At 39.6% G+C, this 22,581-nt stretch overlaps 1 protein-coding gene across 1 annotated transcript in view; it reads right to left on the bottom strand.

Moving 5' to 3' along the window:
• The window catches only part of LAMA2 (laminin subunit alpha 2), a 455,074-nt gene that overhangs the window by 366,131 nt on the left and 66,362 nt on the right, over positions 1-22,581 (bottom strand). Inside the window, exon 2 of the mRNA XM_081312969.1 lies at positions 4,890-5,060. Coding sequence (XP_081169095.1) covers positions 4,890-5,060 — 171 coding nt within the window. The remainder of the gene's footprint in view (positions 1-4,889; positions 5,061-22,581) is intronic.

Here is a 22,581-nt window from a genome sequence, read left to right as displayed (position 1 = left end):
TAGCCATTCCTGCGGGTCTGACACACACACACACACACACGCACGAGGGGGAGAAACAACGCGGCGGCAGTCCAGCGTTGTTTCTCCCCCTCGTGCGTGCGTGTGTGTGTCAGACCCACGGGAATGGCTGGTAGGGAAGCAGCATTCCGGCATTCCCCCCCTTCCTGTGTGTCGAGCCCACGGGGCTTGACACACAGAGAAACGCAAATGCCGGACTGCCGCCACCTTTACTAGCCATTCCTGCGGGTCTGACACACACACACACACGCACGAGGGGGAGAAACAACGCGGCGGCAGTCCAGCGTTGTTTCTCCCCCTCATGCGTGCGTGTGTGTGTCAGACCCACGGGAATGGCTGGTAGGGAAGCGGCATTCCGGCATTCCCCCCCTTCCTGTGTGTCGAGCCCACGGGGCTTGACACACAGAGAAACGCAAATGCCGGACTGCCACCACCTTTACTAGCCATTCCTGCGGGTCTGACACACACACACACACACACACACACACACGAGGGGGAGTAACAACGCGGCGGCAGTCCAGCGTTGTTTCTCCCCCTCGTGCGTGCGTGTGTGTGTCAGACCCATGGGAATGGCTGGTAGGGAAGCGGCATTCCGGCATTCCCCCCCTTCCTGTGTGTCGAGCCCACGGGGCTTGACACACAGAGAAACGCAAATGCCGGACTGCCGCCACCTTTACTAGCCATTCCTGCAGGTCTGACACACACACACACACACACACACGAGGGGGAGAAACAACGCGGCGGCAGTCCAGCATTGTTTCTCCCCCTCGTGCGTGCGTGTGTGTGTCAGACCCACGGGAATGGCTGGTAGGGAAGCGGCATACCGGCATTCCCCCCCTTCCTGTGTGTCGAGCCCACGGGGCTTGACACACAGAGAAACGCAAATGCCGGACTGCCGCCACCTTTACTAGCCATTCCTGCGGGTCTGACACACACACACACACACACGCACGAGGGGGAGAAACAATGCTCTGGGCGGCAGAGGCCTGGAGAAGGAAAAATCGGCCGCAGCCTCGGGGTCGGCTTCTCCGGGGGCGCCGCCGCGATTCTGCAGGGGCCAGGTAGTGAAGACTCGCCGGGGAGGACGGGTGCCGTTGCAGCGCCCGTGGAAGCGTAGCCTGCTTGACCCACGGCCGGCGGGGGAGACCGGTGCAGGGACACGCCGGGGAGCCTCCGCCGTGGGGAGGTGCTGCCACTGCCTTTCGCTCCTCCACGACTGCGGAGGCTTCCCGGCAGCGACGTCGAGAGCCGCAAAGCAGGAGCGCCCGCCGGACAGGTCGCGGCTGGAGGGCCGACCTTTTTCCTTCCGTGTGCGGAGCGAAGCCCTTCGACTGCGTCGTGGAAGCGCCACCCGAGAGTCTTTCGGGTGGCGGATCCAGCCCCGCCACGGGCGCTGAGTTTGAAGAGAGGCTGGGCCTCCCGCTGCATCAGCCGAGAAGTGGAGTTGCCGGTCCTCGTACTTTCTAAAAGCAGCGGGTGCAGATGTGCTGCTGAAATGTTCAAAATCCAACTTTTCTGCTTTTTGAAACGCACCACCGGCCGCTCCGTCCAGAAGCCCAGATTCAGGAGGGCTGCTTGGCTTCCACTTGAGCCCATCTATGTCCGCGAGCCCCCCCCCACTACCCCTAGACCTCAGCCTGGGTCCCCTGTCCGACCCGGAGGAGTATTTTTTTTTAAAAACTTCCATCGGGATTTGTTCCTGGAGTTTAAATCCTTGCAGTCCGAAGCAAGAGAGAAAGCCGCGACCTCCTCCTGCGGGAGATTCTCTGCCGGCTCCGAAGAGCTCAACCACCAACGCCGGGGCGGCAGAGGCTTGCAGGGCTGGCAGAGGTGGCGGCAGTCCAGCGTTGTTTCTCCCCCTCGTGCGTGTGTGTGTGTGTCAGACCCGCAGGAATGGCTAGTAAAGGTGGCGGCAGTCCGGCATTTGCGTTTCTCTGTGTGTCAAGCCCCGTGGGCTCGACACACAGGAAGGGGGGGAATGCCGGAATGCCGCTTCCCTACCAGCCATTCCCGTGGGTCTGACACACACACGCACGCACGAGGGGGAGAAACAACGCTAGACTGCCGCCGCGTTGTTTCTCCCCCTCGTGTGTGTGTGTGTGTGTGTCAGACCCGCAGGAATGGCTAGTAAAGGTGGCGGCAGTCCGGCATTTGCGTTTCTCTGTGTGTCAAGCCCCGTGGGCTCGACACACAGGAAGGGGGGGAATGCCGGAATGCCGCTTCCCTACCAGCCATTCCCGTGGGTCTGACACACACACGCACGCACGAGGGGGAGAAACAACGCTGGACTGCCGCTGCGTTGTTTCTCCCCCTCGTGCGTGTGTGTGTGTGTGTGTGTGTGTGTGTGTGTGTCAGACCCGCAGGAATGGCTAGTAAAGGTGGCGGCAGTCCGGCATTTGCGTTTCTCTGTGTGTCAAGCCCCGTGGGCTCGACACACAGGAAGGGGGGAATGCCGGAATGCCGCTTCCCTACCAGCCATTCCCATGGGTCTGACACACACACGCACGCACGAGGGGGAGAAACAACGCTGGACTGCCGCCACCTCTACCAGCTCTGCAAGGCTCTGCCGCTCCCTTCTCTCAGCAGCCTGTTCCGAACGAAGGGACAGTTCTTTTTTTTTGTTCACTGGAGTATAAGCCGAAGTGGATTTTTTCAGCCCAAAAAGTGGGCTGAAAAATTCGGCTTATACTCAAGTATATACGGTATATTTACTTTTCTCTTACTTTTTGCCTTTATTTTGCTTACCACCTGCTCAATTGTTATATATGTATGATTGTTTGGTATATATCTATGTTGCTTACAGAAAAATCACTATCATTGAAACCCTTAACCTAGGTTACTGTATAAATTAATGTTTTTATATTTTGTCATTATTTCAAAACCAAAGGAATATTTTCAAAATCATTGATAAATAAGAATGTCTGCCTATAGCTGAAAACACTTGTTGGGAGAGAATCTGTTAGTTATAAAACTGCAAATGCTAAAAAATTGTACATAGATTTCAAATGATTCAGCTGCACAAAGGAAAAATTAACACGTCACATGTGATAAAACTGGAGAGAAGTATTTTCTATTGGATTTGTTATCTTTTTACAAACACTCTCCCCCCACCCCTTAGCTAAGAATAAAGAAGAAAAATTACTCTTGGCACTATTTGATCTTTTTACTGCATCTGATCTTTTTTTCCCCTCAGCAATGAATGTAAGTGTATCTTGGGAGGAAAAAAATCAGCTGTAAATCAAGCCCAGGTCTCCTAGGTGATAGCAATAGAAGTTGTCTAATTAGAAATGTTGCTATCAATCTCCCCACATCAAATTGATACGAGGTGTAGTCATGAAAAGAAAGAATGAGAGATGAATATACAAGTAACTGTAATCCCATTACAGAAGTTTAATCTTAATTAAATTGAAACCACTGATTAATTGCTGAAATGTATTTCCTTATTTTTAAAAAGCGAAAGATAATATAAACTATACACTGCCTGTAAGAAAGGCAGGGGCAAGGTTCTGATGCAGCCACAAGCTTAACATAAAGGCCAGCCTTGGTGATGAATGATGAGGGAGTTAGTTTCCACATAAGCAACTCATCAAAATGTGGTCTTTAATTTGGGCTCACATATGATTAACCAGGGAGTGTGTGTTCATTTCCTTCCACCGTAATTAAGGGGAGATGCACCAGATTCACAAATTCCAAGGGGACCATTTAAAGTCTGGTACATTACATGGCACTCTTATTAAAGGGCCATCTCTGGTAAATAAAACAGTTCACGGTGCCAAATGAACATTTTGCAAACTTTAAAATGAAATGAGTTTGTAATGAAAGACCATGTGTTTTAATGGTTGTCTGCACTGCAGATTAACAGCAGTCAGAACGGCAGATGTGGGGTCTTTATGGAGGCTGCTGAAGTAATTAATACTGGATTTTTAGCTTAAAGAACCATTGGAATTAGCCCACAATTTTTTTTTTTGAGAAATGATCACAGAACTGACACAGGTAAGTAACTTATAGTATTCTGTCTGAGACTTCTCCAAAAAATAAAACATGGTCTTGGATATTATTTATAATATTATAAATTTTCCCCTGTTTTCTTTTATATGGAATACTTAAGGGTGATATAAAAATGTCTATCTGCCTCCACCTCCTTGTTTGATGGACTCCAAACTTGACTCCCCAGCTTATTCTCCATTGCTGTACATGATCACCCACAAGGTCATTCCTGCTGTTTTCCCACCCCTCCCCACCAACTCTGCTGGTCCCCCTCCCCCCATCCCTGCTGGCACTATTTCTAGTGATAGAATATTATAGCCTATGATTGATTTCTTCAGTTCACAACTAAGACTGGGAATAATTGTCCCCATTTCTATTGTCAGTGAAGCAAAATTGCTTTTATCCCCTCCCCTTTGACTGGAGGCAAAGAAAGACTGGCATAGGGGCAGGAAAAGTGGGGCTTATCTCATCTCCAAATCATGCACTCTAATGTTATCAGAACTGGAGGCCAATAGAAGTAAGAACAAAGTTCCAATTTCTGGTTTCGGTTATATAGGGGGACTTGCTCTCATAGAATCACAAGATATCCAATGTGCAGATGATATTCTGCCATGGGCATATTCCATTCATGAGTAAGAGAGTCACATATTGCCCCCAACAGTTTGGGTCCTCAGAAAGAGGGAAGATTGAGCCAGCCTATTGCCAGTGAGAATCAAACTGCTGGCAGTTGGCGGAATTAGCCTGCAATACTTCATTCTAACCACTGCACCACATGGTTCTTGATCCAGTACAATAATTTCAGCTGTGAAAAAGCTTTGATGGTTTCACTGTGCATCCACACAAAGAAGGATGTTAAGAACATGAAATAGATACTATACGCTTACAGTTTGGATTCCTGCTACGCTGGTCACAGATGCGGCATTGAGGGTTTCTTGCTGGCTGGCCAGGGACATGTTCCACCAGCTTACAGTACATTTCTGGACCTCTTTTACCACAGGTAGCATTTGTGGTGATGAGCGAACTAGAAGCCAAGTTCAGCACTGCTGGAAACAAACCTGAGCAAAGAAAAAAGGAAGCAACACTATAGTAAAATATTCATAGGAATGTTGCACATTTTGGTACAGGAATTAATGACATCCTTTCTACGGCAGTTTTAGAAGTCATATTGATTCAGTATGCATAGAACACACTGGAAAAATATAGCTACAAGCCAATCAAAATGTCACAGACTGTGCCTTTAATATAAGTAACACTGAGAAATAAAAAAGTACAGACTTTTGTTAGTGTCCATTTGTGTAATCTATTCTCTCTCTCCCCCCCCCTCTCATCCTTCTCTACTCAACTATCCAACCATTTCAACATGGACTCTGGACAACATACAATTAAAACTCAATACAATATGTAAAATCATAGTCAAGAAATATGAATGTAACAGGAGGAAGAGCAGCCATAGCCCACACAAATGGCAGACCAATTTAGTTAAGAGCTTGAAGGAAAAAAATAGATTTTTAAAGATGATCTAAATGTTTTCAGGGTCAGGGCAGTCTGAGTTCCAGGGGAATGCTTATTCAAAAAGAAGAAGTTATGACAAGGAAACATGAATCCCAGGTCTCATCATATGGGTGGGAACTGATGGATGCCTACTTTGCCAGATTTTGCAGGATAAAATTGTTGGGAGAGAGACAGTTCCTTAGAGAGACAGGCTGTATGCCACAAAGGACTTTAAAGATGATAACCAGCACCTTGAATTACTGTCAGAAGCTCACTACAAACCAGCACCATTCATGTAAAAGAAGTGTTACATGACTATGCACCCCAAACTATGCTACTGCATTTTGAACCAGCTATAGTTTATGGGGATTTTTAAAGGGTCACTTCTAACACCTAGGAACCATGTCCTCATAGACACTTGGCTGAGCCAGGGTTAAGTCAGTTCTCCTCCAGCCAGACTCAAACAGCATCCAGGCACTGGAACACAACTTCAGTTGCATCACCCAGTTTAGAAAAGAATTGGATGAGCAGTTAAATATCATAAACTTTCCGATGGTGCCTGGTCTCAAGTAAACATTAGCACTCAAGCTTTTGCATTCTCAGTATGTTCCCCCTTTATTCCAAGAGATTTCTGCGGTGATTTTAACATCTGCAATATATTGAATTGATCAAGAAATGAAACTCTGGATTCTTTTTGCTCAAAAACATTAAATTGTAAATGTCGATTGAATGTTACAATATTTTTTTAAAAAAATAATACATGAGTTAGGTATACAGAAAATAAAAGACATAGGGGTGACACTGATGTAGTGGTTATGTTGGACAAAGTTTGGGGATATCCTGGATCAAGTCCACTTTCATTCATAAAAGCTCATAGGGTGATGTTGGACCAATCAGATTCTATCAGCAGAATCCACCTCACAGAGTTATTGTTGCAAGAGGCAGAGTTTATACGGTCATGATCTTGAACAACTGGCAGTAAAGTGGGATAAAGCATAAAGTAGAACAGCAGCATCTTCTTGCCATATACAGTACAGGTTTGCAATTGTTCTCTGGTTCCAGCTACAAACTTTAACAGGGACAAAGTCTAACCTCATCTAAAATTGTCAAGGATGGACTTGAATATGTAACAGATTTTCAAACAATTTCCCGTCTTCTCCCTTTGCAGAATTAATGCAATGTTATTCAGCCCATTTCTTTTTAATCTGCCACCTCAGTTCCCTTGTCTGTCCCTGCAATTAACCTTTGTGTCACTTAATTACTGACCCTGTTGGTCATGGTACAGCTATCCTCTGACATTCTACATTAGTGACTCCAATGCTCCCTTTAAAACTAGGTTAAACATATTACCTAAGCAAGGCACCCAATTAGTTACTAACATGTTCAATTTGTACAGCCAGTCAATCAATAGTTAGAATTTTGTCAAATTTGCAAGTTGTGTTTTTAAGTTCTATATTTTATTCCTGCTGGGTTTTCTTTAAAAAACCATTACCACAACAACTCTTCACCACCACCATTTGGATGTATTTATGGCTCTCTGTAGTGCAGGGAGGGGTGCACAGTAAAAAGTGGGTCCTGAAAGTGCAAATGAATTGTCAGTGGCTCCTGCAGCTCCCAATTGACTTACAACCTTATTATGTCTGAAGCTCTGTGGCATGACTCACAGAAGAGACAGCAATCATTTACACATAAGGTAAAGACCATCATCCCCTTTCCTCTAACTTCATCTGTCAGGAACATGATATAAACACATAAAGTATTCAGGCAGAAAAAGGACTTACACCATAAGATGTTGGAAAACATATCAAAGGAATATAAACAGAAGGTGTGAAACAGTAATAGGGAAAGCAACACCACTATAGGCTTCCTTTTTCTTTCATTTATTCCTGTTACGTATTCAAAATAATGTAGCATGAAGACAGAAGGACTTTTTAGGGACAACTAAATATTATATGCAGATGCAAGAAGAAATCTCCTAGAGGTATAAAACAAAATAGAAAGAAAAATTACCACACAAAAATCGGGCAATATTTTTCCTAACAACTGGATATTTCTTTTTGCCTAAACTTGTTAATCAATTCATGGTTATCTGAGAACAAAGCAGTTAGGGTTTAATACAGCACAGTATTTGCCAATTTAGACAAGATATTCATTCTTGTCTCAATATATCCATAGATGCGTAAGTATAAATACGTTGATTATTTATTTGGGACACTTTTGAAATAAACTAAAAGGGCTGTAATTGATCTGCCATAGCAGGCCAATTAAGCTCACAGCACTTGTTTTAATAAATATTATGAGTAACTCTGGTTGAATATAATCCACCTAAAGTCAACCAAAAACATGGCATAAGTGGAAAAACCGATACCAGTAGGTTTTAATATTAACATTTTTGGGTACCATTGATAAGGGCAACAGCGTGGTATAATTGAAATAAACCACAAAAATACATTAACTTTGGTTTATTTGAGACAACAGACAATTAAACCATTGTCAATCAAAAGCATTAGTTCATTTTGCAAGAATTAGTATTGCTGCTGAAGTTCAGATTTACCAGTCTGGTTTGCAAGGGGCCTGGGCAGTATTAATCTTTCCAGGCCTGAGTATAATCCAATATTGTGCCCTTCCCCTGCTGAAATCTTGAATGTAGCATGATAGTATCCAAGTAATATGACAGACATGAGGAACTGTGCCCTTGAAAAGGATGTCAGGTTGCTCTTAAAGCATGTCTCACAGCAGAGATGCATCTGATATACAACTGAATATAAGAGACTTTCATGAAATTTAGTGTTGATGGCTTTGATGAAAAAGATTCATTCTTACTGCAGACCTAATGATGTTGAGAATTGGTGCAATGTGGGGGTGGGGAGAAGATCAACAATCACAAAATAAAGCAGTTCATCAGTTGTCAAGATAAATAGTAATCGGTACTTAAAAGAGTGAGCTGGAAAAATCTTTTGAGATCACTTCTTTATTTTAATTGCTTTTCTGCTACATGCTCAAAAAATCAAAAGTTTTTATCACAAACTATTAAAAGTGTTATAAGGGATTATCTTGATCCTTTTCAGTCAAGGTTCAGGAGAGGTATGAGGGGGGAAATGATATTGGATGATCTGTGAGATGGGCAGGATAGGGGTTGTGCAACCATCCTCACCCTCCTTGATCTTTTGGCAGCTTTGGATACCATCAACACGGTAGCCTTCTAAATTGACTCAGAGGATTGGGACTGGGCAACATGGTGTTGTGCTGGTTCACTTCCTTTCTTAGGGGTTGAATATAGTCACTGAATGATTATGGAGAGGACAGATTAGATTCTTTGCTCTCTTCTTTTGTGATATTGGAAATGTCAATTCTGGGTAATGCCTTTGGAAAACAGGAGTGACAAAAACCTAAGCTCCTTGCTGCAGTTCAGTATATATAGATTGATAGAAAATGATTTCATATTCTTCCAACTCACTATTCTATCCTTATTTCTGACAGGATGATTTTGAAACAAATCCAGAAATTCCATAGTTGCTGCCCGACAGATTTTATATAAATTCTGTCACAACTTACCCATTTTTATGCACAGCTTTTCTGATTGGGGTAATATGGCATATTTTCTATGCAGCTAATGCATTGTTTTGTATGAAACTTTTCCAAATATACTTTTTTAAAAAATAAAATTATCAAACACACCCTTTGACAAAGCAGTTATACAGTGATGGGTGTATGTCACATTAGTCACAACTCTAGTGTCTGAATCATTTCCTGATTCAGATGAGAGCAATTATAATGGATCACCCCAGAGTCGTATTGATTTGGATGGATTCCATGAGACACTTGGGGTGCTTACTATGAATCTTGAAGGCAATTCATTTAAATACTATGTAACCTGCTGATAAGTTAACCAAGCTTTTGATGTGATTGCTATTGTTTTTTTTCTCTTCATGCTATTCCCTTGCTTTGTCAAGAAAATCTGGGAAGTGGAAATAAGAATATGCTAAGAAGTTTGAATAAGGGAAGCTTTTGGTTACCCAAATATAACTTGTTCTGAAATTATAAATGATTGGGATATTTTGAACATGGATAGGAAATTAAAATTGAAAATAGGATATGGATTGAAAATAGGATATGGATTGAATAAATGGATATTGAGTGCAAATGAAATTAAGATATGTTTTGGTTAGAAAAGATATTCTATAATGATATTATTGATACTATTAGAAAACTGTAACAAATGTTGATATTCAACTGTATATTTACTAACAACAATAAGAATTGTATTTGCTTAGTATGGAAAACTGTGTACTACCAGAAGAAGAGAGGATGTATTAGAGGGTGTAATGTTGGATTTAGTTTGAAGAAGCTTATATGTACATGGAATTACTAATGGACTCAGTCATCACGTTGTCTATTAAGCACTTGATTGTAAAAATAGAAAACTAATAAAGTATTTAAATAAAAAAAGACAGAACCAATACTCAAAAAAGAAAAGAAAAGAAAAGAAAATTTGGGAAGTGAAGTGACAGAAGTAATACTAGGCAAGAAGAGGAGAAAGACAAGAAATCAACCTGACTGATCATGGACACAAGTTAGACTTTGAGACTACATCATGGCAATGAGAAAGGCAAAGGGTCATCACTTCCCACTTAGTGCAACATTTTCATAGTTTTCCTTGAAACATTATTATTACTAAAATATTAACAATACAACAATTACTAGTACTTCCTATTGCAATGGGCATTCAACCCTGCCAAGAAGTAAATAAAAACTATCCCCCCTTCATATCATAGGTTTTCAAAAATCATTGTTAAGCTTTGTGGAGAAATCTTAAAATGATACTAAATGTGTATCAGGTGTTGCCAAAGCAATAAAGATCTGAAAATGTCATACCTTCTAAAAAGCTTCTTCAGAAGAGATATAAAATATTGTCTTTTGTGGGTTAACACAATGCTGGAATATGGCAACACAATGAGCAAGCATGTGAAAACAATGGGGTGAAACAAACATATTGTTGCAGTCAAGGCTAATTTCCTACAGTACCCTATATAGAGAATAATTTAATATACTCAATCCACCATAGAAAATTACATGTTTATACAGCCAGAAAATAAGTTCTGCTTGTACGTATCACTGCCCAGAACCAACAATAGTATGGACAGAGTGGAAAATATGAAGTTAATGTTTGTTTAGAGGCAAAGAAAATACAAGCATTACACCCTTTCAGTTCAATCATTAACATCTATAGCACTTTTTCTTGTTTAAAAGAGAGCTAACACATTTCTATTGTAATGCTAGTGCTTTCACCCACTGATCATTAGATTTAAAAAAATCTTCATCTTTTTAGGCTGGAAATCCCACCCCTCCTCCAGTCTTTCAGCTATATGTTTTCTCCTCTGATAATTTCATTTTCTCCCCTTCTTGTTATCTGTATCTCTTTATGCCCATAAACTCACAGAGACATTCATTAGATTTCTACTATTTTCCAGCTAAACGATATCTAAAAACCTTCTCTGCCTCTGATATTGAACTTGCATAAACTGACATTTTGGCTCCATTTTCATTATGACAGAAATAAAGGCTGTGCCAAGAGGGACTTTCATCAAGGATGCCTGCTTTGTTGACAGCAGATATGAAGTAGATCTGATCCACTACATATTGCTGGAGGTCAGCTCCCATCAGTCTCGCTAAGTATTGCCACTGCAGTAGTCAGAGTTGATAGGAATAGTGTTCCACATAGCTGTTTTCACTTATTTTCATAAACAGTCTTAGACATTCTGTACAGAGTATTCCTTTTTTGGAGCAGTGGAACAGAGGTACAGCTGTTGAAAAGTCCCACCTAATTCCTTCTTTACTAACCTACTTCTTGATCATTCCGCTGAAACCAGAACGTTTTATAAAGCAATATGTTTTGTTTGTTTGCTTCCCCAACCCCGCTTGTGTTGAGGATCAGTTGTGTTGAGAGCTCAGAAGCAGATGGCTGTCAGAAAAGCAATGACAACATAACATGGATAAGAACTAATAAACAAATGCATCTTGGTGAATAGTACAGAAGTCCTGCCTATAAATGCCAACAGACAGCTGGCTTGAGAACACTGTCACGCTATGCTGAATACTTCATGTTTATTTTAGTATTGATGAGTATTAGATGGTTATCATTTTAGCTAACATCTTTCTGGATTAAGTTTTACTTGTCTTTCAAGGACCTTAAATTAAGTACTCTGTTTCATTAATTTGTCCTTTAAAAAGAATGCTTGGATTTATATTCTATTAATGCTGGAACAAAAAAAGATGGCAGAGCAACAACATCAGCAAAATCTACATATTGTATTCTAATATTCTCAAAAAGCAAATATTTTTCTCCTAAATATATTTTGGAAGTTTCTGGACCTGATTTCAGTTTATTAGCAGGACTGATTGATGATTATTTTAAATTGTATTTAAGATTCCCAGAAACCTTAAATTATCTCTATTATCTACTATCTCTCCTGATTATTTTGGACACATTAACTTATCTTTAGCCTACACATTTTTTAAAATTATTGTCCTGGACATGGTCAGCCCAGAGTTTTAAATATCTTCATTAGCATTGTAGCCTAAATCCTCTAATCTAGAGGTCCCCAATCTTTTGGGCACCAGGGATTGGTTCCATGGAGAGAGGTTTTTCCGCGGACCGGAGAAGGCGTGGTTTTGTGTGCTGCCTGCATCTCACGGATGGGGCTTTGCTTATTTGTGCAGACTGGTTGCTTGTGTGCCGTGGTACTGGTCCACGGAGCCAGGGTTGAGGACCACTGCTCTAATCCCAACAATACCAGGTACAATTGAAAATATCATTTTTCCCAATTTACATATATTTAATTCTTTCCCAAATAAATAAAGCCAAGAAAGCCAAAAATAAAGAAACATTAAAAAGGTACTCATCTGTTGTCAATAGCAGCAAATTCAAATGAGTGCACTCAGAATTCACTCTGGAGACATTTCATTCTATGTTCATTCAAAATAGGGTGTTGCCATCTTATTTTAAATGACTGACCTGAAATAAATGAATGCTTGATCTTCTGAAAATGTGATATTTACACTGACTGCCTCCCCCTCCCCCTAAGTCCTTACCTATGGATTAACCATTTTGTCTTTTCTTTGACAGGTTCACTTGATAGTATTCAAATCATTGAAAGGTTGATGAGTTGCAACCTTATCTTTACTATGCCATAAAGACTTCTTCTTCTACAATGAAAAATTTTCTATACCATCTATTAGAGATCACTCTAACAGAAAATTACATGTTAATAATTTTAGGTATCTAGGATAAAGGGGAAATCACATCTAAATTTAAGTACTAGAGAATATTAGACATCTAAGTTGAGATATCTAAGATAATCATTCCAGGCAACTTGCACACTGATATCTTAAATCTAAATATCAATTTAACTTTGTTTTCCCTTTTGCATTGCATTTCCCAGTCAACTTTTTTCTGTGCCTGAGCATCTGCAAGTCTATTGTCATTTTTGTATAATTAAAAAGTTCTATTTACATAACACTGTCACAAAAAAACAAAAATTATTTTGCAAGTATAAGTCTTACTTTTCACTGGCTCTCTTGAGCTACATTTATTTATTTGTTTGTCTATTCCTGCCTGTATTATTTTTTTGTAAACAACACATTTATCTTGGAAATATAGTTGAACTTTAAAAAAAAAAGTCATCAGAGATAAATTCATTCAAATTATCTGTAGATTAGTTTGATGAGGAGAGAGACTAATTTTTGACCCAGAATTGTGACTGATAACATGAGACATCCCTTAAATGTCTTCATGAAAGACCAAGGATAGTTTTGGTCTGCCTGACCAAAGACCTCTCTTGTTTTTGCTTCATAGTCACTCTAAAAAATCTCTCTAAATTATGAAATCTCTATGGATCAAGTTTAATATGTTTTAGGGCTTTATTTTAGTGCTGAAATTATCTTGGTTGTTTCTACTGGGAATCTGATTGTAACAAATTTTTTGAATTGATCATGGTATCTTTCTTCTTCACCATAAATTGCTGAATTGAGACGGAAGGTTATGACATTTTGGTGGATTATTTCCAGAATGTATAAAAGGAAATACTGTTTCAGCCCTTATAATTTATACTGTGAGATTACATGGAGCTTTATCTTGTTTATTATTCTTTTCAACATCAATGTAAAGCTTGGGGGGGGGGGAGAGGAACATGTAGGGAATTGCTCTTAAATCTCTTCCTCTAGTACTTCCTCCAGATATTTGTTAATGCTGTATTCACTAGGGCTGTACAAAGCTTCAGATGGTGATTTGATCAGAATGAGGTTTAGCTGAATCATATCAAGTCTCTGAATCAATTTAAGATGTCAAAACAAATCAGGTACCTCCAAAGCACTTCGGAGAGATTTCAAAGGCAGTTCAAAGATTGGATGTGCTGTCTGGCTGCATTATAAGTTTAACTTTATACTGTATGTAAAAGAAAACTGAACCAGCATTAAGTGCTGTGACTGGTTCTGTAATATTTAAATGCTGTTCTGCTGATTATGGATTTATCTGCACTGCTCTGATGCCCTTCAGCCAGAATGGGTAGGCAACTACTTCTGGACAATAAAAGCAGACATCATCTATTAATCCCTCACTTAAGTTCAAAGTGACCAAATTTGACAATCGGGCAACGTAAACGGTTCTCTATGCCTTACTAAGGCTAAAATATTGCAGCATTAGAAAGATAAATGTATGGGTCCATTTATTCAATGGATTGAAGACTTGACTGCAGTTGACATGTATGAGCAGATTGCCTATAGACACAGACTCTGTATAAATAAATACAGTGAAATAAGGGACCCATTTATACAGAATACAGTAAGTTAAAAATACTTGCATAAATGTATTACAAATATATAGTATTTGAACATTTGCATTAGTCAAGTATATATAGAATTGTAACTGTTTATTATTGCAATGGCATTATTTTTTTTCTCTGTTGTATTTCTTTCACCTTTTTTTTGTTAAAGCATTCTTTATGTGTTCTTTTTCCCCCTTTGATAATGCATATCACCATCACTGTAACTTTTGTCTTTTGCTGTTTTTTGTGTGTTACTCATTAAAAAGCAATTTAAAAAAAACCTCAAACTGACCTAATGCCATATTTCTCTTTTCTACTTCAAAAATATACTTTTCCCTTTTATGTTGCTTTGAGTGCCCCTGTCAATGTGGGCCACAATTCCTCAGTTTGCAGTTCAATGGTTAGTTTGGAGAGAAAGAAAGTTTATATTCTTTATATCATATTGTATTACACATGCATTACTGATAACACATATGTACTTCTCAGACTTTAATTGTTGTGCAAGTAGTCTCGGAAATTTTGCTACAAGAAAAGGAAGCAGTAAGGACATAATAGAGTATTCAAATGTTTGCATGGTTTTTGAAAGTTTTTATTTCTAAGATGACCTTGATATTTCTTTGTAGGTTCCTTTTTGGCTGATCTGGAGATTGCTGAGCTGTCCTTTCCTTATCCCGCTGTTTAAAAAAGGTGCAGAGTAAACATTTCAAAAATAATTGCAATGAAAGCCTTGAAGCGATCTGGCAGAAACTTTGCAATTTAACTCCTTTACAGGGTCTACTTTCCTACTATTTCCCCCCCCCCTTATTCTTCAGAAAATGAAAGCTGTAGGTGGTTAGAATCTTCACAGGTAGTCCTCACTTAACGAATGCCATTTAGCAACTGTTCAAACTGACTAAGATGTTGAAAAAATAGCTTTCCAGCCGGTCCTTATACTTACGACTGTTACAACATCCTGTGGTCATGTAATCATTTCATAGTTCGCTTCCAACAAGCAGAGACAACAAGAACCCTATCCCAATGTTTACATTTGCTCTGCTGTAGAATGTATAGTATATAAGGAAGCCATTCTTGTTTAAATTTGATTAGATTTATAATATGAATAGAGCTATCAATTTTAATATTATTAGATATTTTCCAATTTTGGTCTCCCAATCTGGCATCATGGGTGAGATTCTTCTTTTCCAATGTTGTGCCAAATTTGCTCTTGAAAACAAATCAAATTTACCTGTTCATATTCTTAATTAAATGTGTATTTTTCCATTTAAAAAAGTACACATTTGGACCCAAGTACGTTTTCAGCATAATTCTGTTTTCTGAAAATCTATATCCACCCATTTCTTTGTTTTATAATGTTCTTTATTATCTTCTCTGACAATGTGTAAAATGATAATGTTCATAATTAATAATTATATAATCACAATCTAATAAAGATTGGCTATTTTCTAATCTCTAACTAGAAGAGCAATAAATAATGGTAGCTGCCACGGAAGTACAATGTGAGTTCATAAAACATGCTAAGCTTAGTCTTTGACACAGTTTCTTGAACAAATTGCAAAAGCCAGATTTTCGCAGTTTAGGTATAAAATATGGTTTGTAAACCACAGATATATATTTACACCAAAAGTGAGCCACTCACAATATTACTTATTCTAGTTAAATATTCTTGCAATAAAAAACATTCAGCAGTTTATACAACAGATGCCAAACCTACAACATAAAAACCCACAGTAAAATTTAGAAACATATGAAATAATAGAACAAACAGCTATAGATGCCAACTCCAGTTTCAGTAGCGACAACAAACCTCAAAGATTAAAATGTAAAAGATCCATTTGGTGCCAATAAATAAAACCAGAGTAGATACCTACAAATATCTGAGGGAAGATGTTCCGAAAAGCAGGAGCCACCACAGAAAAATACTGTCACAATCTCTGGTCCTTCTCAGCTCAGGTATGTGGGAACCTTGAACATTCTCACCCTATATAGAAGGAAAGTAGTCCTGGTAAAGGTAAAGGTAAAGGTTCCCCCGCACATGTGTGCTAGTCGTTTCCGACTCTAGGGGCCGGTGCTCATCTCCGTTTCATAGCCGAAGAGCCAGCGCTTGTCCGAGGACATCTCCGTGGTCATGTGGCCGGCATGACTAGACGCCAAAGGCGCACGGAACGCTGTTACCTTCCCACCGTAGTGGTCCCTATTTTTCTACTTGCATTTTTACATGCTTTCGAACTGCTAGGTGGGCAGAAGCTGGGACGAGTAACAGGCGCTCACTCTGCTACGCGGCACTCGGGATTCGACCCGCCAAACTGCCGACCTTCCGATCGACAAGCTCAGCGTCCTAACCCACTGAGCCACCGCGTCCCTGTAGTCCTAGAGATACCTAATTTCTAACATCTAATTTACCATAATATGGAGATCTAGATAAATTTTAATTCCACAGCTGCTTCTTATGCAACATACTTTGAAAATGAAGATTTTCTCTGTATAAGAAATGTTTCATAAATGACCCGGAGAAATCAAGAAGAATCTCACTTGATCCAGCCAAGAATCTATAAATCAGAGGTCAACTATTTCTTTTGATAGTGGCCAGCCAAATATTTAATGGCAAACTCAGAAGCACAATAGGAGGCAGTCAGCTCTTGCTCCCTAATTGCTAGCATCAGCTGCTGTCGATGAACCAGATACTTATTTTATTCACTTATTTTGCCCTAATATTTGTGCTGTCCTCCCTAATATTAGGTATTTCTGCCAGACATAAAACGCTTGGTTGTAGTTCAGCATTTTCCTCCACTCTATAAGAACTGTATCACCCATGTTTTAAAATCATGGAAGGTTACACAGTAATTTTATTACCACTCTCAGAATGGGTCTAGTTTATTATTGCTTTACCAAGGTCACCCAGTTTGGAAATGTTCTCAGCAAGAATGCTGGATGTAGCAAACTCTCCTTGTTGTTTTTTTCCCTGCAGAAATGCTCCCTGGAAAACATCAGAGAGCCCTGCTGGGGTAAAGAAATACTTGAAGATTACATTTCTTGAAACCAGTTGTCCTGCCTTTCCCATGGCATCATAGAAACAACCTTTGTAAATCATTGGCCAATGTGTTTTTGGTGTTTTTTTTGCAGCTAGGAATCTGGCTGAATCAATAACCAGTATCAGCCTCCTCTCAGAAAATACTCTGCTTCTTTTTTCCTCATTCAGGGAGAGTGGGAGAAGCACAGGGATAGGTGAAGAAATAAAGCTAGCAGAGATTTAACCGTACCTAGCTCTTAAATATAGTAAAAATACAGGAACAAACTAATCACCTTTTCCTGATACTTTTCCTGCTGTCTGTGTAGAACTGGGCACAAGTAAATCCATAAAAAGGTAAAGGTAAAGGTTCCCCCGCACATGCATGCTAGTTGTTTCCGACTCTAGGGGCCGGTGCTCATCTCTGTTTCAAAGCCGAAGAGCCAGCGCTTGTCCGAGGACGACTCTGTGGTCATGTGGCCAGCATGACTAGACGCCAAAGGCGCACGGAACGCTGTTACCTTCCCACCGTAGTGGTCCCTATTTTTCTACTTGCATTTTTACGTGCTTTCAAACTGCTAGGTTGGCAGAAGCTGGGACAAGTAACAGGAGCTCACTCTGTTACGCAGCACTCGGGATTTGACCCGCCAAACTGCCAACCATCTGATCGACAAGTTCAGCATCCTAACCCACTGAGCCATAGATCATACTAAACCGTTAACAGAACACCATTTGGCTGCAACTGTGGTTTCTAACACATCAGAATCCTTCACAAAAGATGACTGTGTAAAACTAATCTTCGAGGGCATTTAGAAGATACTGAGGCTCTGAGTTCTAGTTTTATCTTATGCACAATGTCAGCTGGAGGATCTTAGGCTATCAATTTTTCTCAGCCTGAAGAAGGAGACAATGGCAAACCACTTCCAATATTCTTGCCAAGAAATTTCAGGGACTGGTCCAGGCCCAAGAGTCAACACTTTAAAAGACACAAAAAAGAAGGTCCTGGAATATTTCCAATTTAGGCTAATTTTTTAATGGACTTCTTCCTACCTATAGTTAGTAAGCAATTGAAGGCTATTGAATGGTGCACATCCCAGGGGCTTCTCAAGTGTTGTTTGATAAACGAGAAAAAAATCCAGAGATTCAACAGGTTTTCATTTTGATTTTTCTTGTCCTTTGTTCTAAAAAAAATATTTTTTTTTCTTTCCTCCTCAATGATTTATTAGAGACAGCTGACTACTTTTAAAATGGATTGTAAAGAATTTCTAACTTGAATTTTTTTATCTCCCTTTTGTCCTCAGCATAGGCCAATCATATATGTAAATGAATATGCTGCATTTTTAGTGCATGCAGACAATAAAAAGAAAATCAGAAATAGCATGGTCTAAAAAGAATTCATTTGTGATGTAAAACAAGTGTTCTTTCAGGTAAGAAATGAAAGGGAGAAAAGCCTTCCTACAATGTAGAACAATTTATGTAAATGAGGATGGTTTGATTATACTTGTTAGACAGCCTAATAAATCATTCAGTAAAATAAAATGCTAAAGAGTCTCCAGCAGAATTTTTGAATTAGAAACCAGATCAAGGCATTAATATTGATTCAAACTAGTTTTGCAGGTAGAAATATATATGCATACACCCACACCAGACAGGTGCATACATGGACATACATACACCCTTAAGGGTATGCGTGAGTTCAATCAATGCTATGGGCAAAGAAACAGAAGCTCATGTATGCAAATCATTAAGAACATTTATACAATTTAGGATCCTTAAGAGAAAAAGAAATTATTTCTATAAATTCATCTTGTAATTTTTTAATTAAAAAATGTGTCTTCATGCATTTATATACATCTGTTGGTGCCTGGCATTTTTCTGTCCACAAATTGGGTGGGAAATTTGGAAAGGTCATTCCTGCCTCTTCTAACCCTCCAACAATATCAATATGAGGCAGATTCAAACTCCAGATGTTGCTCATTCTGGCAGCAGCATAACATAAACATTACATGAGAATAGCTTGTCCTCATGCAATATTTAGTGTAAATACATTTAACAATCTGCTTCTTCCTAGGAAAAATAATATTCTTTTTAATTTTTCAAATCCAAATATATTAAATTAAATGATAATTCTTTTTACTTAATACCCTTTAGCCAGCTATAAACCTAGTTCTTAGAAACCATAGTTCCGAAAAGGTAGAATATTTTCAGTATATTGTGAGTATTGATTATTGACTTAGATCTCTCTTAGCCTTGAAGGGAGTTGTTAAACAAAATTATTGCATATTTGCATTGTTGTGCTAATATGAATTTCAAGTTCATATTCTCCAGTGTGATAGCTAGATAACAAGAAAGCTAGCAATTCAAAGAAGTAAACCTTTCTATCGGTCTTCAATGTTAGCTAGAACAGGAAATGGAAGGAGGCAGAAAATCTGTTGTTCATTTGTGCACTTTGCTTAACAGTTGTGTATATAACCAGCATGTTATTATAAGGTAGCCAATTCCATACTTAAACTGTACATCATCCATAACTGGAAAAAGCCATAAGTTATTAAACTGATTAAACTGATCTATACAGCTGATCTATGAGCCGTGGTGGCACAGTGTGGCACAGTGGTTAAAATGCAGTACTGCAGGCTACTTCTGCTGACTGCCAGCTGCCTGCAATTCAGCAGTTCGATTCTCACGGCTCAAGGTTGACTCAGCCTTCCATCCTTCCGAGGTCGGTAAAATGAGGATCCATATTGTTGGGGGCAATATACTGACTCTGTAAACAGCTGAGAGAGGGCTGTAAAAGCACTGTGAAGCAGTGTATAAGTCTAAATGCTATTGTTATACAAGAACCTAATTGAAATCTGATATTTCATATCATGTCTCATACAGTGATAAAAAGTAGTATTATCATTTATTTGTTTGTTTATTTGAGCTACGTGGCTATTTATCTCAACACAGTGACTGAGCAATAAAAACATGCCAGCATGCTAGACAGTAAACAATAACTTAAATATAACATCGTAGTATAACATCATAGAACAAGAGCCCACTGTTATGATCTGCTGAACTTGACTTCAGATATGGAAGAAGCAGAATCAAGGATATCTAGGGACAATATTCTTGGCAAGGGTGATTCTAGCAGTGGTAAAGCCAATGACTACACTCTGGCTGAGTCTGCAGATATAGCAGGCCCCAAGAGCACCTTGCCAACACCCACTGAAATGCCTCTCAGACCCTGAAGTTCAACCACCTGGTCTGAAGCAGAGGCACCTACCGGCAATAAAGATACAATGGCTAAAGAGCAGAACTTCATAGATCAGAAAGACTTGATAAGAAACAAACCAACAGAAGAGCCAAAACCAGGGATTAAACTGTCTCAGCTGTCTACTGGATGGAGGCTCATCATTTATTGGCCTCACTCCCTGGGAGCAGATGCTGAGAACAACTTTTCAAGCATTATCACTGTTGTGTTTACCATTGCTGTGCCAGGTTTGGATTTCTGGATTCTAGTTCACTGTTAAGCTACCATTTGTTTCTGGGGATTCCTAGTCTTAATCTGTTTTAAATCTGTTGGTTCTGTTTATAGTTGCCATTTTAAGATACTGATAAAAAAGGACTTTCACCTACTAAAAGGTTTTGGTTATCACTGAGTTTTGCCTGTTAATATCAACAACAAATCACACAATTGAGTAGCATGATCCTTCAAACAACTGTGTAGTCAGGCATCTGGGATACTTCTTCATAACCTTCAGCAACCCTAAATCTGGCCAGTTAGCCTAAATATACCCCCCACCCCATCACACACACAGCACATTACACCAACTTTGTTTTCCCTTGGATAGTGGAGGAAAAACAACATTTAACACTTGCCAGCCACAGTACAGGAGGTCCATTCTTGTCCAGCCATTCCTAGTATCTTCCAGAAAAAAAAAGTTTCCAAATCAGGCTACTCGAAGTCCTATTCACCAGTTGCTTGTAAAATATAGGTGTGAAACCCCAGCATCACTGCAGCCTAAAACAAACAGAACATGCTCCACTTCCTCTGAGTTTTATGGATTAGATCACTAAGACAGCCACTGAACAACAGGGTAGCTTCATGATTACCATAGGATGTTCAATTCTCTTACAAGACCACCAAACTGTCCTCACTACTGTTCATTAATATTGCTTGGGTGCATAACCCCTCCAATATAACAAAGGGTGGATATTCCTGTATCATTATTTCTACCATCACTCAGTCAGGACACCATTCCAGGACAGGTGCAAAGAATTTGCCAATTTACCTCTGTGCTGCCAAATCTTCAATAGCCAATCCATGGCACTTGGTGCCACTGGAACTTTGTGCCACTGAACACTGACTGGCAATGGTACTTCAACCACCAACCTCCCAGACAGCAAATGTATATCCCAGTTTGTTTGTTTTTTCCTTCACAGACCACAGGAGAGCACTGCCTTCTTGTTTTCCCAGAAGGCCACTTTGAAAGTTTTATTCTTTATTGGCTTTGAAAATTAGCATAATTTGCTGTATTGGCTCATAACCCAGAGCAAGTTAAAAAGTTCTCCAATCCTTTCTTCAGCTTCCAAATACTCACCAACATGCCATCACCACACAACTTGTATGAGCCCATCATCTAGCCTTGGCACAAAAATGTTCAGTGTGACATCTTTAGAAGATGATATTATATCAGATATTAGAAGATGCTATTTTATTCCAGTCAGTCTCTCTTACTACAGCAAAACATTCCCAGTTCTTTCAACTTGTCTTCATAGTATTTCAGTTCTAATCCCAAGATCATTTATACTGTTCTTCCCAGTTTGCTTGAATGCTATGTGGATGCTGCAATGGCTGTAACTTTGGTGACTAGTCTTAAGTCTCCTTATTGAGAGCACTGTTATAACTTTGAACAGCCATTAAACAAATGGTTGTTAAGCAAGGACTACCTGCAATTAATACTTTCATGTGCAGAAAACAGCAAATTCCCAAGTAAGATCTTGTCCTTTACAGAAAGTTAAGGAACAATATAACTGTATTACTCAGTAACATTTTTTACCTATGACCTTCAGGCTGCAGGAAAACGAATTGTGTAAATACATATGTCAAGTCCTTAATCACTGCATAGTTTTGTATTTGAAATAAAATATGCAAAGCCGCCCAAGAAACCCACAGAAAGTGTTTAGTTATTCCTTTAAAGAGCTGACCACAAGAATACATACATCCACAGGACCAATAATGCTTAAATGTTGAGCCTTGAGTATAGATACAGTATT

Source organism: Vipera berus (genome assembly GCF_964194415.1).
Source record: "Vipera berus genome assembly, chromosome: 1".
NCBI lineage: Eukaryota > Metazoa > Chordata > Lepidosauria > Squamata > Viperidae > Vipera > Vipera berus.
The sequence above is the reverse complement of the archived record's forward strand: the minus strand, read 5'-3'. Positions and strand labels throughout refer to the sequence as shown.